General features: G+C 41.4%; 1 protein-coding gene across 3 annotated transcripts in view; it reads right to left on the reverse strand.

Moving 5' to 3' along the window:
* Positions 1 to 7,849: 7,849 nt before the first annotated feature.
* Positions 7,850 to 17,600, reverse strand: part of Elp1 (elongator complex protein 1) — a 61,384-nt gene continuing 51,633 nt past the window's right edge. For all 3 annotated transcript variants that reach the window (XM_023722930.1, XM_023722929.1, XM_004638077.2), the window contains exons 32-37: positions 15,896 to 16,009; positions 14,969 to 15,080; positions 13,720 to 13,847; positions 13,124 to 13,278; positions 10,986 to 11,061; positions 7,850 to 8,143 (exon numbers count right to left, since the gene is read on the reverse strand). In XM_023722930.1, coding sequence (XP_023578698.1) covers positions 8,076 to 8,143; positions 10,986 to 11,061; positions 13,124 to 13,278; positions 13,720 to 13,847; positions 14,969 to 15,080; positions 15,896 to 16,009 — 653 coding nt within the window. In that variant the 3' untranslated portion in view covers positions 7,850 to 8,075. The remainder of the gene's footprint in view (positions 8,144 to 10,985; positions 11,062 to 13,123; positions 13,279 to 13,719; positions 13,848 to 14,968; positions 15,081 to 15,895; positions 16,010 to 17,600) is intronic.

Consider the following 17,600-nt stretch of genomic DNA (forward strand, 5'->3'; position numbering starts at 1 on the left):
TCCAAAAAAGGGTAGGGGGTGACAAAATACACAATCATTTTATGTTGATTACCCCAATACTTAATCTTGGGAAAAAGCTAGCTCTAAAATGATTGTCTTTTATGTGTATTTTCCACTAGAGGAACTACTGTATCGTTACTTTTCTGCTGTTGGCTCCCCCGACCCCCAGTTAGTTGCCTTGTCTGGCAGGTCTTTCTTTGGGGTTCATGAAATTGTAGTCCTTATCTCTTTCTAGAATGTCTTTCAGAACATTTGGGAGCGCTGGTTTGGTAAGTGTGAATTTCCTCAGGTGTGCTTTGTTGTGAAATTCTTATTTTCCAAAAATTTTGAAAGACAGTTTTGCAGGGTACAGAAACCTGGGTTGGAAGTTGTTTCCCTTTAGGGCTTGAAATACTCCACTCCAAGCTGTCCTTGACTTGAAGGTTTGTGTCTAGGAGCTGTGATTCCGACAAGCTTTCCTTTGTTAGTGATTATTCTTTTCTGTAATAGCTTTTAATAGTCTACTGTGTTGAACTTCTGGAATCTCGACTAGTGTATGCCTTGTGATTTTAAAATCATGAGCAAGTGGAGTTTAGACCTCACTTACCCATATGTACAATTATTTCTCCCTGCCAGGGACGTTTTCTGCTATGACATCTGTGAAAACATCTTTTAAAATATCATCTATGCTATCTCCTGTTTTTTTATCTACTGCAATCAGTTCTGTTATTCTGTGCATCACCCAGCAGCTACTTGATGGATTTCTCGTGGCACCTTGCTAGTTTTAAAAAATCCTTTTCGTGGTTGCTAGCCAGAAGCCTGTCTTCTGAGATTCTGTGCTTTCAATGGAATTTTTCGCCTCCTGGGTGTCTGCTTGAATGCTGTACAGACTCCACTTCATTCTTATGTTGGGCATTTATGGTTTCCATCACTTTCCTAAGCCCTCTCTCTACACACAGATTTAATCTGTATTTAGAGTCACTAAGCAAGTTTTTCATTATGGTCATTTCTTGTCTGAGAAATCATTTCTGATTTGATTTTTTTGTAGAGCCTCATTCATTTGCAGAGATCAGGCAGGAGGCTTTAAGATTTCCCAGCCTCATCACCCCTGGGTTTGCCTTTGGTGAACTGGGGTTGCATCTTGCTTAAATATCTTCACATTTTCTCTCTGTGTGCATGTGCATATGTGAATTTTGGGTTGAAGTTTATAAATTACCTATGTTGAGTTATTTTATTGCCTGTATTTAGAACCATTAGGAAATGATTATTTTTCAAAAGTATGTTCCAGGTATAGCTGGCTTTTTGGTTTTTAGTCTGTTGCAAGATCCTACCTTTTCAATTTATTGGGGATGAGAAGTCTCTGTCTATGTAGCCAAGCCCCTGGTTCTTTGGCAGTGAGCCCACAGTGTTTTCTGATGCCCTTAGGTTATCTTAGTCTCTGTATATGACACTTATATGTCACTTTGGTTATGTCACTTTGGCTGAAATAGTACAATCAGTAATAAAACATCAAACAGCCCAGAGATGATAAACTGAGGTAACTATTAATTTGCCACCTTTGACCACATGAATGAGCTTTTTGGTTATACAACAAAATTTAAAACCAGAAAACTGTATACAGTAAATAAGCCCTCAATATGCCAATTTTACCCTCAGGAGGGAAAATTTTAAATGAGTTATGGGTTATAGAGATTAGAAGAGATTAGAAGCAAGGCCGGAGGACAAAGGAGGACCATGGAAACTTGGGAAAACTGGTGAGGGAAAGAGAAGAAAGAAATAAAAGGAAGAACAGAACCACACACACAAAAACCACATTCACACGCACATAAAAAGATCAAATAAAAATATTAAAAATTTAAAAGGGAAAGAAAAAAAAAAAAAAGCCTGCTCTCGCTTATAGACAACATGGAGACAGAGTCCAGTTCTGTTGATTTACCTATCCCAGCAAGCCAGCAGTAGCGATATGGCAGGGTACTGGGTAATCTCAGAGCCTGTACCTTTATTTCCCCTGCAGTTCAGGCTGCTTTCTGGCCATGAGACAGGGAGCAGACCTGTTCAGCTTGCAGCAGTCTGCATCTCTGCGGGCTTGATCTCAGCTGGGAGCCGCTAGATGGAGCCAGCAGTCTTTCTGAGTCCTGAGCTCAGCTGGCCCCTCTCCAAGATGGCTCCCGGGCAGTCACCCTCTCCAGCAGGATGCCACATGTGCTTCACCCGCCAGTCAAGGCTGTCAATTGTGTCCACTCATCTGCCATGCTGCTTCCTCTCTCAGTGGAGGCCTCTGGGGTTGCAGCACTCCCATGTCTGCCTGCAGGCTTGACCCTCTCCTCCCAGGCAGTGAGCTGGAGCTACTATACTGTTAAAGTCAACGTAGAAGGTGTGTGGATACAGAGTACTGTAAATGTTGGGAGACAACAACAGCTGCCTTCTGTCAACACCGGTCATTCCAGCTCCCACAAAACAGCAATGTACAGTTCCTATTTTACCTGAAATCTGACAGCTTGAAAAATGTCTGAACCCTGCTTAAACTGTACCTTTAAAAAGTTCTAATTGTCATTTATATCTCAGTAAATGACAATTAGGTGTCATTAGACAATTAGATGCATTAGCTGTCTACCACGCCACTGTGACCAGCCACCAAGACTAGCACTAACGGGGGCAGCTCTTCTGAGAGCAAGTGCTATACAGATTTCCCCTTTTTAACAACCGAGGTAAGATTTATCTTCAGCTGTCAGTACTGAGGATCAAGGGCGGAAGTCCTGGTCATTCTCTACTTAATGTAATTCCCATCTCCTTACAGACTGGATTCTCCATCATCTTGTAGAGTACACAGCTGGCACTGGGGTGGGACAGCACAGCTGCAGGTCCCAAGGCTGATGCTATGAGTTTGTGGGAGGCAACCTCTGCTAGTCCAGCTGAGGAACCTAAAAGCATGTATAGAATCTCAGTAGTTAGGGAGCCCTTTCCAGGACTCCTCAGGTTCTATAATATTCCTGGGGTAGGAGGTTGTAATTGGAGCACATCAAATTGGAAATACTTGATAAAGAGTCCCCAGTACATTCTCTATTCTGTCTTTAATGTTCAGAATCATTACCAGGCAGCAAACAACAGTAGAAAGCACCTGAGCTTTGGATTACGTGGTCTGAAACCCTACTTGGCCATCCTTGAGGCATGTGACCTTTATATACCTATAAAATTGAACACGAATGCCTAACTCACACAGCCAATGTAAAACCAGAAATGCCTCAATTCTAGAACCGGACCTCAAGGAGGTGCTCACAACAGCAAACTAGTATCATTTACACTTGTACTTCTTATATAAAGCATCGAAGTCTCTTACTATGGTCCTTTAGGTGTCTCTGCACATGGTTTAGCACTCCGGAGACGTGACATTCACATGAGAAGGTTTCCGGAATCGCACTCACACCCTCCAGACTGGCCTAACCTAGAGAGCCCAGACCCAGGTCCAGACAGGAAGCACATCTGGCTAACAACAGCAAGTGGAGCAGGGAAGCAGAGATGGAAAGCAACAGAGGAGCATTGTTAGGTCCCATAACTCAGCAAGGGTGACCAAATTTCACCCGAGTAGCAAGTCATCATCCAGATTCTGCCCAAGCCATTCCACTGTCAGCACTCCATGAACAAGTACTGAGAGGCAAGCTGGAGCTTGATTAGTTCTTTCTTAACCTTTAAATACCTTTGGCTGGGTGATCAAAACCTTCTCAGAACCATTCTCACAGTGTTTGTAAAAACATAAAATATATAGCACTTCAGAGGAAACCAATTGTACAGTAATATAAGTCTACCTTCAGATCCTTTAGGAATGTATGAATTCTACGTCAAAGACTGTTCCCCAAAGGCTGAGGGTCCTGATGGAAGAGGGAAGTGGTTCTGGAGGACAGGGGTCTCCAGGATATTCCAGGCCTAAATGTTTACTTAAAAGATAGCAAAGTGAAGCTTACTAACTACACTCTCTCAAAAGCATTTTTTCCCCTTTCTTCCTTTCAACTTCTCTTTCTTCTCTCTTTCCTCCTTTATCTGTACTGGGGATTGAACATACAGCTTTCAGTACTGGGGGCTCAAACTAGAGCTTTCACACTGACTACACCCCCAATCCTTATTTATATTTTTTTATTTTTGAGAGATCTCAGTAAAGATACTATGCTGAGCTTGAACTTGTGATTCTCCTTCCTCTGCCTCCTGAGTTGTGGGGACCACAGGTATGCATCATCATAGCAGCCTCAAAGGACCTCATTTCTCTCCCTTGATTCTAAAAATTACCTGGAAGGAGGAGGAAAAAGTCCTGATAAAAAATATAATAGGAATACTTTAAAGTCACCTAAGCCTAGTTGTTTTAACTGGGGGGCAAGCCTGTGACACTGTCAAAGATACTGTTGGTTTATGGTGATGGCAATGTGTATTACTGTTATCTAGTGGGCGGAGTCTAGGAAACTTATCAAACATGCTACATAATACAAAGTAACCCAAAATGTCAATAGTGTAATTGAGAAATCCTACTTAGCCTGATGGGAACACAAAACGGGGAGAAAGCAAGTCTCAATGAGATGAACTAACCTCATCCAAGGGCAGAGTAAAATAGGTAACCCATAGCCCAAAGCTTCATTCTTTTCTCTTGATATCTGTCGTTATGTTTTTTGAGACTTTAAAGCTAACAGAGTAAAGACAGAGTGGGCTCTATGAGCACAGTATACAGAAAAGGGCACGGGGCACAGAAGAAACAAGACCCAGCTGACCCAAGAACAGACACTGCTCAGCTGGCACCATGTAAAGCTTGGCTTATCCCCAGCTTCTTGGATATTTATAGTTATCTAGCTCCTAGGATTTCCATCCTCATCCCAGGTACTAACACACATGACAGACAAGGAAGGACACCCAAAGAGTCTCAGCGGCCTCTACACACAACTACCTATGAACTGGCACAACATGAGGAAAAAATGCTTTTTAAACTTGGCAATTGCAAGGGCCAGCCAAATAGCTCAAAGGGCCAGCCAAATAGCTCAGAGGATTAAAGCGCCTGCAAGCAGGCACAGGGGCTAGGGATTTGATCCCTGGGCCTGCTGTGCTGGCTCCGCCCCTGGGGCACGCTGAGACAGCAACTGAGACTGGGTGTGGTAGTGTGTGCCTGTAACAGCTCTTGGGAGGCTGTAAACAAGAGAATCACTATGAGTCCAATATACTAGTGAGACCCTGTATACCCTTCCCTAAAGATACAAACAAACAAAAACCCAAAAACCTTGCAGTTGCCTTAAATTTCAAAGAAAGGTTGGCTTTATTTTTTTTTTTTACCAAACCGGGGATTGAACTCAGGCCACTCAGGCCCTTGCACTTGCCAGGCAAGCACTTATTCTACTGAGCTATCTCCCCGGCCCCTGGCTTTATTTTTTTAAAACAGCATCTTGAGTTATGCCTGAGAAATCAGATGTCTGCACATGCCTGTGCACACACATGTGGATGTATAAAGTTTTTTTAAAGCTTTAATCATACAACATAAAAACATCAACTCCTGTCTCAGTTTTTAAAAACGTTAATGTGATGTTACTTTAATTAAAGAAAATAGTCCTCCAGAAGTTTCCTGTTGATGTTTACAGCATTGAACAAAGCTACCTAAGAAGCCAAAAAACTAAAGACTGTAGCTCATACCAATTTGCTCTGAAGTGCAGTCCAAATTTTTGGAAGAGTAAAAATCTTTTCCAAAACTTGACACTTTTCTCCAAATTCAGCCCTCATCACCCACAGGCGTTTCTCCTCTCCTGATACATTCCATTTCTTCTCCCATGAATTCTTTGTCTTTGCCTTCAATTTGGAAGGCCTGCCTCCTTCTCAAAGTGAACAAAATTCAACCTTGCTCAGATGAGAGACTGCAGTTGACAATAATCTGCAGTCATATAAATCTTGCTACTACATCTTTAAGTATCTGTAAAAATTCATGCTACTTTCATATATTTAGTTCTATTTCTAGTCATGGTATAGATTTATGGCATAGATTCACTGTAATTCAAAGCAAAACAGTTATAACATGTTAAATGCCATGTATGTTGCCACACTCACCCATGTCAAAAAATAATCACGAAGTGCTTTCCACCTTTCACAGATGGGCATCTAATTATAGCAAATCCACTATGGGTATTAATTTAAAAGATTTCCACAAAGCACAATATACTGTCTTTTCCCCCCTATTATTTGTGAAAATTTTCACATACAAGTTAAAAGTAGATTAGATTCTACAGTTAGCATCTTATTATAATAAGAAAATTCTTCTAGAATTATAATTTTGAGATTTATACTCTGGGGATCAAAAGTAGCATTTCCTGTTTTCATATAGAAATCAAGGTCTGGTGCTGTATTTAAAAATGGAAGAAATTTTTAAATTTACCGAAGGATTCACCACAAAATTCTTTTTTTTTTTTTTTTTTAATTTTTTACGGAAGGGTCTACAGGATGTTCAGGGTCTCACTACTAGATTGACTCAGTGATCCACCCGTTTACAACCTCTCAAGAGCTGAGATCATAGGTATGCACCACCATACCCAGTTTCAATTGCTGTCTCAGCGCACCCCTGGCTCCTGTGCCTGCTTACAAGTGCTTTAATCGGCTGAACTATTTGGCTGGCCCTAACCACAAAATTCTTGTCAAAATAAGCTAGGCTTTTTCTAGACTCAGAAAAAAATCTCTTTCAAACAAAAAATGAAAGTTCTCTTACGGAGTGAAACAGAGGTCTGTTAAATACCATTAAAAAAAGAAACCATGTGAAATACCCTGGGCCCTGAGAAAGACATTCTAGTTAGGGAAGCAGTATTGGACAATACAGAGTGGTTTGCAACTATGAATGCCACAGAGTGCGCACTGCTCACCAGCACCCAGTACACCTCAGCATTTCAGAAATTCTAACCTGTTCCAGCTCTAACAAGCTGAGTCTGCAGCAGAAAATACATGGGTACTAAAACAACCTCTGTAGCGCTGAGGAGGTGCCCAACCCGATTAAAACTAGGAGTTTACAATTAAGTTTTTATTCTTTTTGTTTAAGGTGAAAAGAAACCGAATGAATGATTACATCTTACAAATCTGATGGCACTAACAGCCTGTTGTTTATAATGCTCTCTTCCAATAACGTGGAACAATTTAGAAACTTATTTTACCTGTCTTCATATTTCTCAGAAGCCATGAAACGGTACTGCCTCTTACTCAACAAGAACTGAGGCTCAAAGCAATTATGCAGCTTATCCACAGTCATAGTGTGACTTAAGATCCAATCTTATGATTAGTATAAAGACAGTGATCATGCTCTCAAACAGCACTAAATACAAAAGAAATGATTCCTTAACAATTATGAGGGGCTTGCAGGTTAGCTCAGTTGTTTAAAGCGCCTGCTTGGGCACACTCATTCAGGCCCAGGGGATCAAGGTTACATCCCCAGCTCCACATGCCTCACCAGACCTGCCCTTAAGGCTGCCTGAGCTAGCCAAAGGGGCGGGGGGGGATCCTTCTCCTTGGGCTTGCTGGCTAGCTCAGTTGTTTGAAGCACCATCTTGGGCAAACTCAGTCAGGTGCAGGGGACTGTGGTTTAATCCCCAGTTTCACATGCCTCACCAGACCCATCCATAAGGCAGCTTGAGCCAGCCAAAAAAAAAAAAAAAAAAGAATCCTTCTCAAGTTTGAAGGCCCACCAGATAGCTCAGCAGATTAAAGCGCCTGCTTAGGCAGACACAGGGTTCAAAGGTTTGATCCCCAGCCAGGCATGCCAGCCCCACCCGTGGGGTGCTCTGAGACTTGATTGAGACTGGGTGTGGTGGTGCAAGCCTGTAGTCCCAGTGCTTGGGAAGCTGAAAACAGGAGAATCACTACAAGTAAATTATGATATATTGGCTAACACTTAAAAGTTTTGTTAGTGACTAAGATGTACACCAAAGCAAGAAAAGAGCTGCCGGTGGTCTGCCTAGGTCCGATGCACACAGCAGCTGTAGGCACTGCTAACTGTCACACTTCCCAGTTCTCAACTGCCAGGCTTTCCAGGAGCCAGGATGGAAGGACAACAGGAACAAGAAAGAGCAGGCTTTGCGGGAGCCTTCCTACTGCACCAATCACTCTAGCAGGCTCAGTTTCCACGGGGTTCTTCTGTCCATCTTCGGTGGTACGAAGAGCTCAGCATCTTTAAAAAGGAAGGGAAATTATGATTAGACACATGCTGGTGAGAACTGGGGCAATAACTCTATGCCAAACAAAGTAGGTGACTATGTTTTGCAGCTACAAGGTGACCATCCAGTCAGTTACTGTGCCTACTATCCATGTAACTTCTAAGTTACAGCCTGGAGTCCGCACCCAGAAAGAAGAGACTGCACTGAACTCCAGCCACACTCACTAAGTGACTCAAAGTAGAGGAAAGGGGTGACAGTGGTTACATGCAGAATATACTTATTAAAATTCATCAAATTATATATCTAAGATCTTATATATCAAGGGTCTTTCAATTTTTTTTAAAAGGGTAATAAAATGTGTCATTTGCACTAAAAGGGAATGGACAGAAAATGCTCTAGGATATAATTCCACAACACCATGGATAATAAAGATACCTCTTAAAAAAAGAAGTGCTGAGGGACTACTGGAAAAAAACTGTGTCACTGTAATCTAAAACTTCTGGACAGTCTTTCAGTTACAGTTGTGGTCTCTAACTGTAAGTTATATAAAGGAAGCAGATATGAGAAAGTACATAAAGATGTTCTTTCTTGACATTTCTTATAATTAAACTTCCAGCACTACATTTGTACATATATGGTATATGGATATTAAAAGTGATTTTTAAAGAACATCTAGCAATATGAACAAAAATCCTCAAGAAAGTTTCATGATTTTCCTATTATACATAAATACATTGATATGTACACACATGACAGAAACTGTCAAATTTTAATTTTGTTTGACATAATTCATCACATTCTCTCATTGTTATCAGTTTTATAGTCATGCATAAAATAAAGTACTCTCTACCTCTATTAGCCTCTCCCCAAATATAGACAAAAACCCACCAGATATTTTGGTTGTGTGGGAACACTGACACTAAAAAGACTACATAAATTCAATGTCAACAAGGGACATAAAATTTCAGTTTTTAATCTTAAACAAGTCATGAGGATGCTCTCATATTTTAAAAATTAGTTTAAAAAATAAACATAAAATTAGACAACTATAATTATATTTGAGTCTATACTAAGAATAAATACCAATTACTGACTTTTTGGTGAGAAAGTAGTTATTCTGACAAACTGCATGACATTAGCATGTGACACTTCCCACATTTCCCTTGCTTAATACAAAAAGTCATTTTTAAAAAATACTTCGAGGGCTTTTCAACATTTCCAAGCAACTCTCAATCTTTTAAAGTCACCTCTAACTTTGTTACTACTGATTCCAGCAAATCCAACTCAGCTATGATCCAAGCATTTTTCTAATATCACTTTAATCCATTTTAGGAAAATCTACATTTTTGCAAGACTCAAAACCAAGCTGCGTGACCCGCACTGCACTGAGGCATGAGCAGTCGCAGCAAATGGCCCATCCTGCTGCAGATTCCTGAGGGATGGAGGTGTTTGCCCAACCACTGCTAGCTGGGGAAGGAAGGGCAGCTGAGGAGTAGTTCTGTGAGACTCATTTTTGAGTAGGATCAATTCCAGTGTAAGAACAGTGAGAACCTCCCTCTCCCTAGACAATCTGTAGCCAAGAGACACTGATCACAAACACTCAGGTGAGGGATCCTCATATATTACGGTCATTAAGGCCTAGATGGAAATGGAAATGTTTCTGATATGAAATGGAAATGTTTCTGATATGACCATCTAGCATGCACCATGGTCTTGAAGGCCACCATTGGGCTAGGACAAGGAGCACGAAAGGCAAACAAATCAACTACCAAATTGCTGCAGGAGCAAGATGAATTGTTAGCATCTCATAAATAGACATATGAACTAAAGTTGATACCAAAGAGCTACCCAAACTCTAGCAGAAAGGGACCTACAGCTACGGTAGTTACTGTGAGATGAATATAGTTGGGCGGAAGCAATTCAATCTGCTAAATGTAATTATAAATCCCAAATACCACCAAAATGCTACTACAGTGGAGAATTTAAATGAAAAAATTTCAGGATGGTGCCTATCACAAGCTAGAAAATGCAAATAACAGCCATAAACTTCTAGTTCTTTTGGAAGATGTCACTGACTGCAAGGCTGAGAGAGCTGGTATACCTGAGCGATCACCCCAAACAGCCAATACTGAGGTGCCACATTTATGTTTAAAGTGTTAACCAACTTTTAAAAGAAAGCCTTTAATAACTATGGCTGAAACTTGTAAGAACATGCAATCTAATTGTAAGCCATCAACAAATTTTAGTTAATAACTAAAAAAAAAAAAATGCAGCTGGCGTGGTGGTGCACACCTGTAATATCAGACTTGGGAGACTGAGTCAAGAGGGTCACTGTGAGTTCAAGGCCAGCCTGGGCTACAAAGTAAGTTCAAAACCAGGCTGAAGTACACAGTAAAGTTCTGCCTCAAAAAGACAAAAAAAAAAGAGAAAGAAAAGCTCAGATAAAATGCTAAGTCTTTGGATGTGCCTCCAAGTTAAATTCTTAATCATAAAGGTAATAAAAGTGTTCAGGTCACAAGCAACACTTGTGGAAATGTCCCCAAGATATAATGCATAACTGCCAAGAGCCCAAAATGATTCAGAAGTATTTTCCAAATGTATCTGTAAATGTAGACCTTTCATATGGACAAGTGCATGCCAGTTTTACCTAAAAAATTTAATTATGCATTTTACTGTCATTTTGGATTTCCCCATCAGACCCCCACTATTAGGATTAAACTTATCTACTAAAAATAGTCTCAGCATTGAGGAACAATCATAGTCAATACCCAAGCTCTGCTTCTACTGCTGACCTTGTTGAAGATACTCCTTCTGCTCAGTAGCATGGTCATTTATTCATAGGGAAAAGATACTAACCAAGAACAGGAACTGTAGTCCTCTGCTGTTGATAAGATGCCATGATACTATTTGCAGTAGAATTGGGACCTAGAATCTAAGCAGAAAAGTTTGGTGTTAGCAGTGATTACCTCATACTTCTGATAACTACACAAACCAAAAGCCAAACCTCCAGACAGAAGTAAATACCCCGCATGTTCATTTTATTCTGGTACTGGGGATCAAATCCAAGGTCATACTACCACTGAGCTATTACATCCTCCCACCTTGTCCTTTGAGACACTTGCTAATTGTCAAACTAGGGTGGAACTTACAAATCTCTTGACTTGGGCTCCCATGCTGCTGGGATGACAGGCACCTATCACTCTGCACCCGTGTTAAAGGAAAAGCACAGAAGTTTAGCGTTTCCTGTGCCTGCAGCAGGCCTCTAGGCTCATGCCAATCCTCTCATTTGCCCTCACACATCTTTGCAAGCAGTCCGAGGTGCAGCAGTCTTGACAGTAATGCCATACAGCAAAGCCATGGGGGTCTTGAACATACCCCACCACCATACTCTGCCAACCAAAGCAAACCACAAACTCCTTGGTCATTTTACCTAGAAGATTCATGAAGCTAAGCCTTAGATGGTCACATGATACAAAAAGAAGGAGAATTTCTAAACTGTTAGCTTCAAAACTACTGCAGTTTTGGACAGGATGATCATATTTCTCCTAAGAAATTCCTATTACAGTAAATTCAAACATCTATGGGGTCTTGATTCTTTGTTGCTTTTCTATGATTGGCAAGGTACTTGCACATCTACCCTCTTATCTAACCATCCAAGCATTCCGATGAGGCACCCAGGGAAGTCTCATTTCTGAGACTCAGCAAGCTGGTGCAAGCTACCCCAACCTTCTGTCTTTAAGTGCCAAACTCAAAACCCACTCTTCCATACACAACATGTGAAGCTGGTTCTGGGGCTGAAAGAACATTTCTACTTGTGAGCTGACTACTGTCCACCAATAAAGGACAGCAGAAGGATGGTGCAGGGCTGGAGGAAGGAGGGATTTGTGAGCCTGAGACCCAGCACCAGCTGTTCATTCCACTTTTATTTCTGCACACTTAGAACCAGCCTTGTCATGCACCCAGATTTTAGGACCGGCCGGCTGGCTGACACCTCAGCTGTGTTCCCTTAGCCAAGGGAAGAAGCTACTTCCTCTCTTACTCACTGTGACCCTCACTTATCTATGCCCCAGTTAGGCCTTTTCAGTACCCAGATTCTCACTCAATCTGTATTATTAAATTTGGTACACAAAATGAACAGCTGTGGCTCTTATTCCTTTGTGGAACCCAGCCTTTCTGAATCTAAATCACAACACTTCGCAGTGGACTTCAAGGGGTCAGAGAGGAAGCAGAGTATGTATAGGATACCAAGCTGTTACTGTCCCATCCATGCTTTCTGAGTTGAAAGTCACGGGTCGACTCTGATCCTAGCTTTCCCTTCCCTGTCCTCCACCCTCTTGGGAGACTTTCCCATTGTCCTGACACCAGTTCAGACACGGAAGGTTCACTTGAGATTCGAGCAGTCCGAAGAAGAGATGCAGAGCTGTGGATTAAATAAATGGGACATTTCTAGGCTCAGGTGCTGTTTAGCTGCATGCACTCATGTGGCACTCCTTAGGCCCCTAGCCCATGCAGCCGCTTAGCCATAGTCTGTCCAGCCACTCCTGTGGTCCCCACCCCGCTCCCCTCCAGCCTTACGGCAGTCCAGCTATATACAGGAGTCTGTATAATAGTGATCATGTGTACAACCTTGGTTGTATCAATTATTTACCCCAGGGCATCCGGATGTGCACCTGCACTGGAATTCCACTGACTCTGGATGTACTACCCACAGGAAGTCACACCCACAATGAACCACAGTGCAGCCAGCTTAGACCTCATTTTTCCCTATGCCCGTCTTTTCTAGATCAGTTACTTTATCTTGAAAGACAAAACAGTATCCTACTTAACCTATGTCCAACTATTATCTATTATACAGGCAAATATAAAATAATCTTACTAATGGCTTAAACACAAACCTAAGATGACTATGGCAAATGATGTTTTAAGAACAAGGTTTTTTGCTTTGGATCTGAGAAAAAGATGGAGAAAGGCATGCTGTCTTTGAGAAAACTTACAGGTATGGCTGGGTTCTGCTGGTAGGTGAGAGTCCAAATTTCTGGAAGTGACCTTTCCATCAGCTGCAAAGCACCCTCAAAGGCCTCCTGTAATTCCCTTCCTTGGTCATCAAACTCAAAGAGAAAGAGCACCTTCAAAATGCAGTGTACTTCATCTAGAGAGAAGACATTTGGGAGTGGTTAAGTCATGTCTCCAGACCCCTCGTAGAATCACGCCATAGTTTCTTTTTTGCAAAAACATTCTAATATCACATTACAGTAGCTTTATCATTTTCTTCCTTTCAAAGCTGGAGTAATTCAACATATCTACTGTAAGAGGAAGAGCAACACATTGGGAATAGCCAGAAAGCAGTACTGCCTAATCCTTTATCCTAATTGAAATGCTATTTTTTGCAGTTCAGTCAGGTGGAAGTCAAGTGCAGGAAGGACCAGCTGAGAAGGTCTGTTTCAACAGGAAGCAGTGAAATAACCCTTCTAGGTGAAAATTTTGTTCTTTCACCAAATTGGAAAAATGGTATCATTTAACTCCACCCATGTGTGAGGCCCATTTAGTATTGACCCACTTCTGAGGTCAATCATCTTTATTGAAAATGTACCTTTCAATTTTTCAGTGCTTTGTACCACTTCATTTAATGCCTCCAAAAGAGCCAGGTCCTCCAGTGGACTCCCTTCTTTGAGGCTGTGCTTCTTCCGCTCTGCTTTGCGGCGATTCTTAGAAGATCTCCTGTCAGAAATTACAGAAGTGTTTAAATGCCTTCCCTGTGCTGAGCAGACCGTATTTGTATGGGGTGCTGGGGGTAATAAGGTGTTAAAGCTGTACATAACATGGGGGAGGGGGAGAGAGGAAAGAAGGGAAGGGGAGGGGAGGGGAGGGAGGGAGGGAAGGAGGGGAGGGGAGGGGAGGGGAGGGGAGGGGAGGGGGAGAGGGAGAAACAGAGACAATCTGCATCTGTGCATGTAAGTCTTAACAAGTAGGAAATAATAAGGAAAACCTCAAATGTAATTTCCTTCCTTGATGTTTTAATTAAAATAGAGAATCAAATGAGGTTATATCTAATAATATCCTGGTCTAATACAAATTTTATAACAAGCCAAGTACAATTCAAGGTAACACAAAATTTAAATAAGCAAATAAAAACATACCAGATTAAAAATGAATAAAATGTACATGATCCTATCCTTTGCTCCCTCTGAGGTCTTTTAACCTTGCAATTTATTTACTGGGACCTGCTCAGCCCATAACAGTGGTCTTAAAAGTCTAAGCCTCGCTGCCTTTATTAGTTTCTGATCATCTTACAAAAACTTCAAAGACCTCCATCATAAATTCTTACAACACAGTTCAGTTTAAATAAATGATCTTGGATTGTTTTACATCTCCAGAGCTCTTATAACTCCAAATCTCTGAATAAATTTTGGTAACATTTATCGCACTTGCATTCACAACATATGGGTATTTAATAAATACTTGTGATCAATTGCTACACTAGGTAAAATGTGATCATTTGTATTTATAATCTCTATGATCATATCTTGATTACACCGGGTTTGAAGCCTGAACTTTTTCTTTCAAACTCTTCATTCCTTCAGTGCCTATACATTACAGCCAGCATTTGTGCAATCACTAAAACAGATGCCATAGGAACTGAGTACTCAAGAGCACAGCCTCACAGCAACATCATCAAACTGCACAGCTATGCTGGGAAAATCCTTGCACAACTTCCACGTGGTTGAGGAATGCCCAGCCCATCCCCACTGGGTTGTCCTAGTAGAAACCAGCCTCTCTATGCTTCCACTTTCTCCATCTACATGGCAGATGACCGAGTGTTGCACAGACATGGCACGTACGCTGATATCCTGGAGTTACTGTGGGAGTATTTGCCACTCATCTCACTGCCACTCACAACACTGCTGGTTTCTGAGAAGAGGTCGGACTCTTGAGCACGGGACACATCATCATCTAGAAAAGAAGAGGCACATGAAACAATTTCCTGCTTCAGTGAGGCAAGTGGAATACAGCCAACCAGGACATAAGATCATGAAAATTATGACAAAGTTAATCTCAAGACAAATGAGACGATATTAAATGCAATTACTACTTCAAATCAAGCTTACCAAACCTCTCCCCCAATTTCCCTCCCCCTCTCTCAGAAGTGAGGAAACTCATTTTGTGAAACACAGAAGTAGTCACCACTTTGGCTGCATAGCAGGAGATGGGACTGTATGGCAAAGCTCTTCTAATTCACGCTTGATCCTGACCCTGTGCCCTTCTCTAACACACAGATAGTCCTGGGGCGCTCAGAGTTCATCATGGCACAGTAATTAAACTACAGGAGGAACAATGCTGTCATCTGAATATAGTCTGTCCCCACCTAACACCTCAGGATGAGTCATGAATCCTCAGTGAGACAGTGCTGAGAGTATGGGGACCTTTAAGTGTTGATGAGGCCACAAGGGATTCATGTCCTGCATAGGGAATACATTCTTAACAGAGCCAGATTGGCTGTTGAGAGACTGGGCTGTTCCAGGTGAGCTGCCTCCTCCCCCAGTCTCTGTCCTGCTCCCACCTGCCTCTGCCATGAGAACTGTACAAAAAGCTAGCTGATCAAATGGGCACTAAGCCTCCAGAACTTTGAGTAAAATAAGCCTCTCTTCTCCCCAAGGGGCCTAGTTTCAGGTACTGTGTTACAGCAACAGAAACAGCACACAGCTAAGACCACATGTGGGGGTGCCAAGTTTCCACACAAGTCTCAATGGCCTCACACAAGCACTCACCAGGATTCACCTGCTGTGCCTGTTCCTTGAGCTCTCGAACCACCAGCAAGCGTTTTTTATGGCGACTGAATGTGGTAGTTTGAGAATCCAAAAATGCTATGTAATTTTTCTGGGCTAGAATGCAAAATGGAAGCTAAAATTAGTGTGATGCTTAAGCAAAGAGAAAAAAACAAGGGGAGGAGGCAGCAAGGACAGATTAAAATTCAACAAAGGGGAAGATCTGTTCTTTATTAACTGAAGGATGAAATTCTTGATCTCAGAGGTCATCAACATTATCCCAGAATGCGCGCTACTATGGAAGCATAGTGGCACACATGGTAATCCCAGCATTTAGGAAGCTGAGGCAGGAGGATCAAGAGTTTAGGACCAGCCTGGACTATACAGTAAGACCCTAATTCAAAACAAAAACAAAACATGACTATAGCTTACTGTACTACTACACTTATATCATCATCTGAATAAAGTCTTGACATCAAACCACAGAGAAAACTGGCACATAAAGGGGCACACAGGCAGCTGTCAATGAAAACAAAGAATTACTTAAGTGTTTCTTTTTAAACATCCATCAAAATGCCGATAGGTACAGAATGATTCCTGAAAATTATTGTTCAACGGGAAAAAAATGACACTGAATACATGGAAAAAAACCAAAATGGCACTAAGAATATGTTTTACCAATGGGTACTAGAATTACCAGGATTTTTCTAGGTTCTCATTAGTTGTGAAATATAAGGGCTGACTGGGTGAATTATATAGGTTCAAGAAAAATGCTTCAGTTAGGAATAACTACAGTGAGTAATAAAAGAAGTATTTGTCCAACAGCTTTAATTAGAATGGGGGAAGAAACAAGAATGTGAATAAATGTGCAAATCAAGAAGGTCAGATATTACTTAAAAAGGCAGAGCACAAAATCAACCCTTACTTTCTCAGAATTCTGTAGGTCAAATGGATATTCTTTTCTTTTGCTTTTAAGGGGTCCCAATGACCACCAGGCTATTCTGGAACTGGTAATAGTTGTTGGTTCTCTAGGAACTATCAGCCTCATTTGCAAGGGTTCTTTTTAACTTTAATTTTGAAAACATTCAAGCCTACAATGCACACATACATACTCAATGTTCTTCTGTGGAACCATTTTAACTTAACCTGTAGAGATGATCCTCCTTCATTCCCAAATGCTTCAGCACTTTTCTTCTCCTTTTTTTTTAACCACTGTGGAATGAACCTAAGGCCTTGCATATATTAAGCAGGTACTCTACAAAGAACCACTACTCGTCCGCCTGTCAGCCCACCCATCCATCTATCCATCTATCCATCTATCCATCTATCCATCTATCCATCCATCCATCCATCCATCCATCCATCCATCCATCCATCCATCCTATTTTTCCATAGCTAAGTTTACAAACTAATCTTAAATATCAGGTTGATTAGTTTTTCCTGAATGGTGCCGCCTCAGGGCCAGTAGCCTACAGGTGCAGAGGCCAGCTAATGATCTGCAGCTAGTCTGCTCTGGCATAGAACACTGTGCAATCCAGAGACGGACCTGCCATAAAACCAAGCCTATGCATTACAAAGATGCTCAAATATACTTCACCACAGGTTTCTCATGTCACATCTTTTATGTTACCAATGAAAAGTTTAATATAACTAAAAAATGGGGGCTGAGTCTACACAACATATTATTAAAGAATGAACTAACACACAG

The sequence above is a fragment of the Octodon degus genome, unplaced genomic scaffold (assembly GCF_000260255.1).
Source record: "Octodon degus isolate 3935 unplaced genomic scaffold, OctDeg1.0 scaffold00094, whole genome shotgun sequence".
In the NCBI taxonomy this organism is placed as follows: Eukaryota; Metazoa; Chordata; class Mammalia; order Rodentia; family Octodontidae; genus Octodon; species Octodon degus.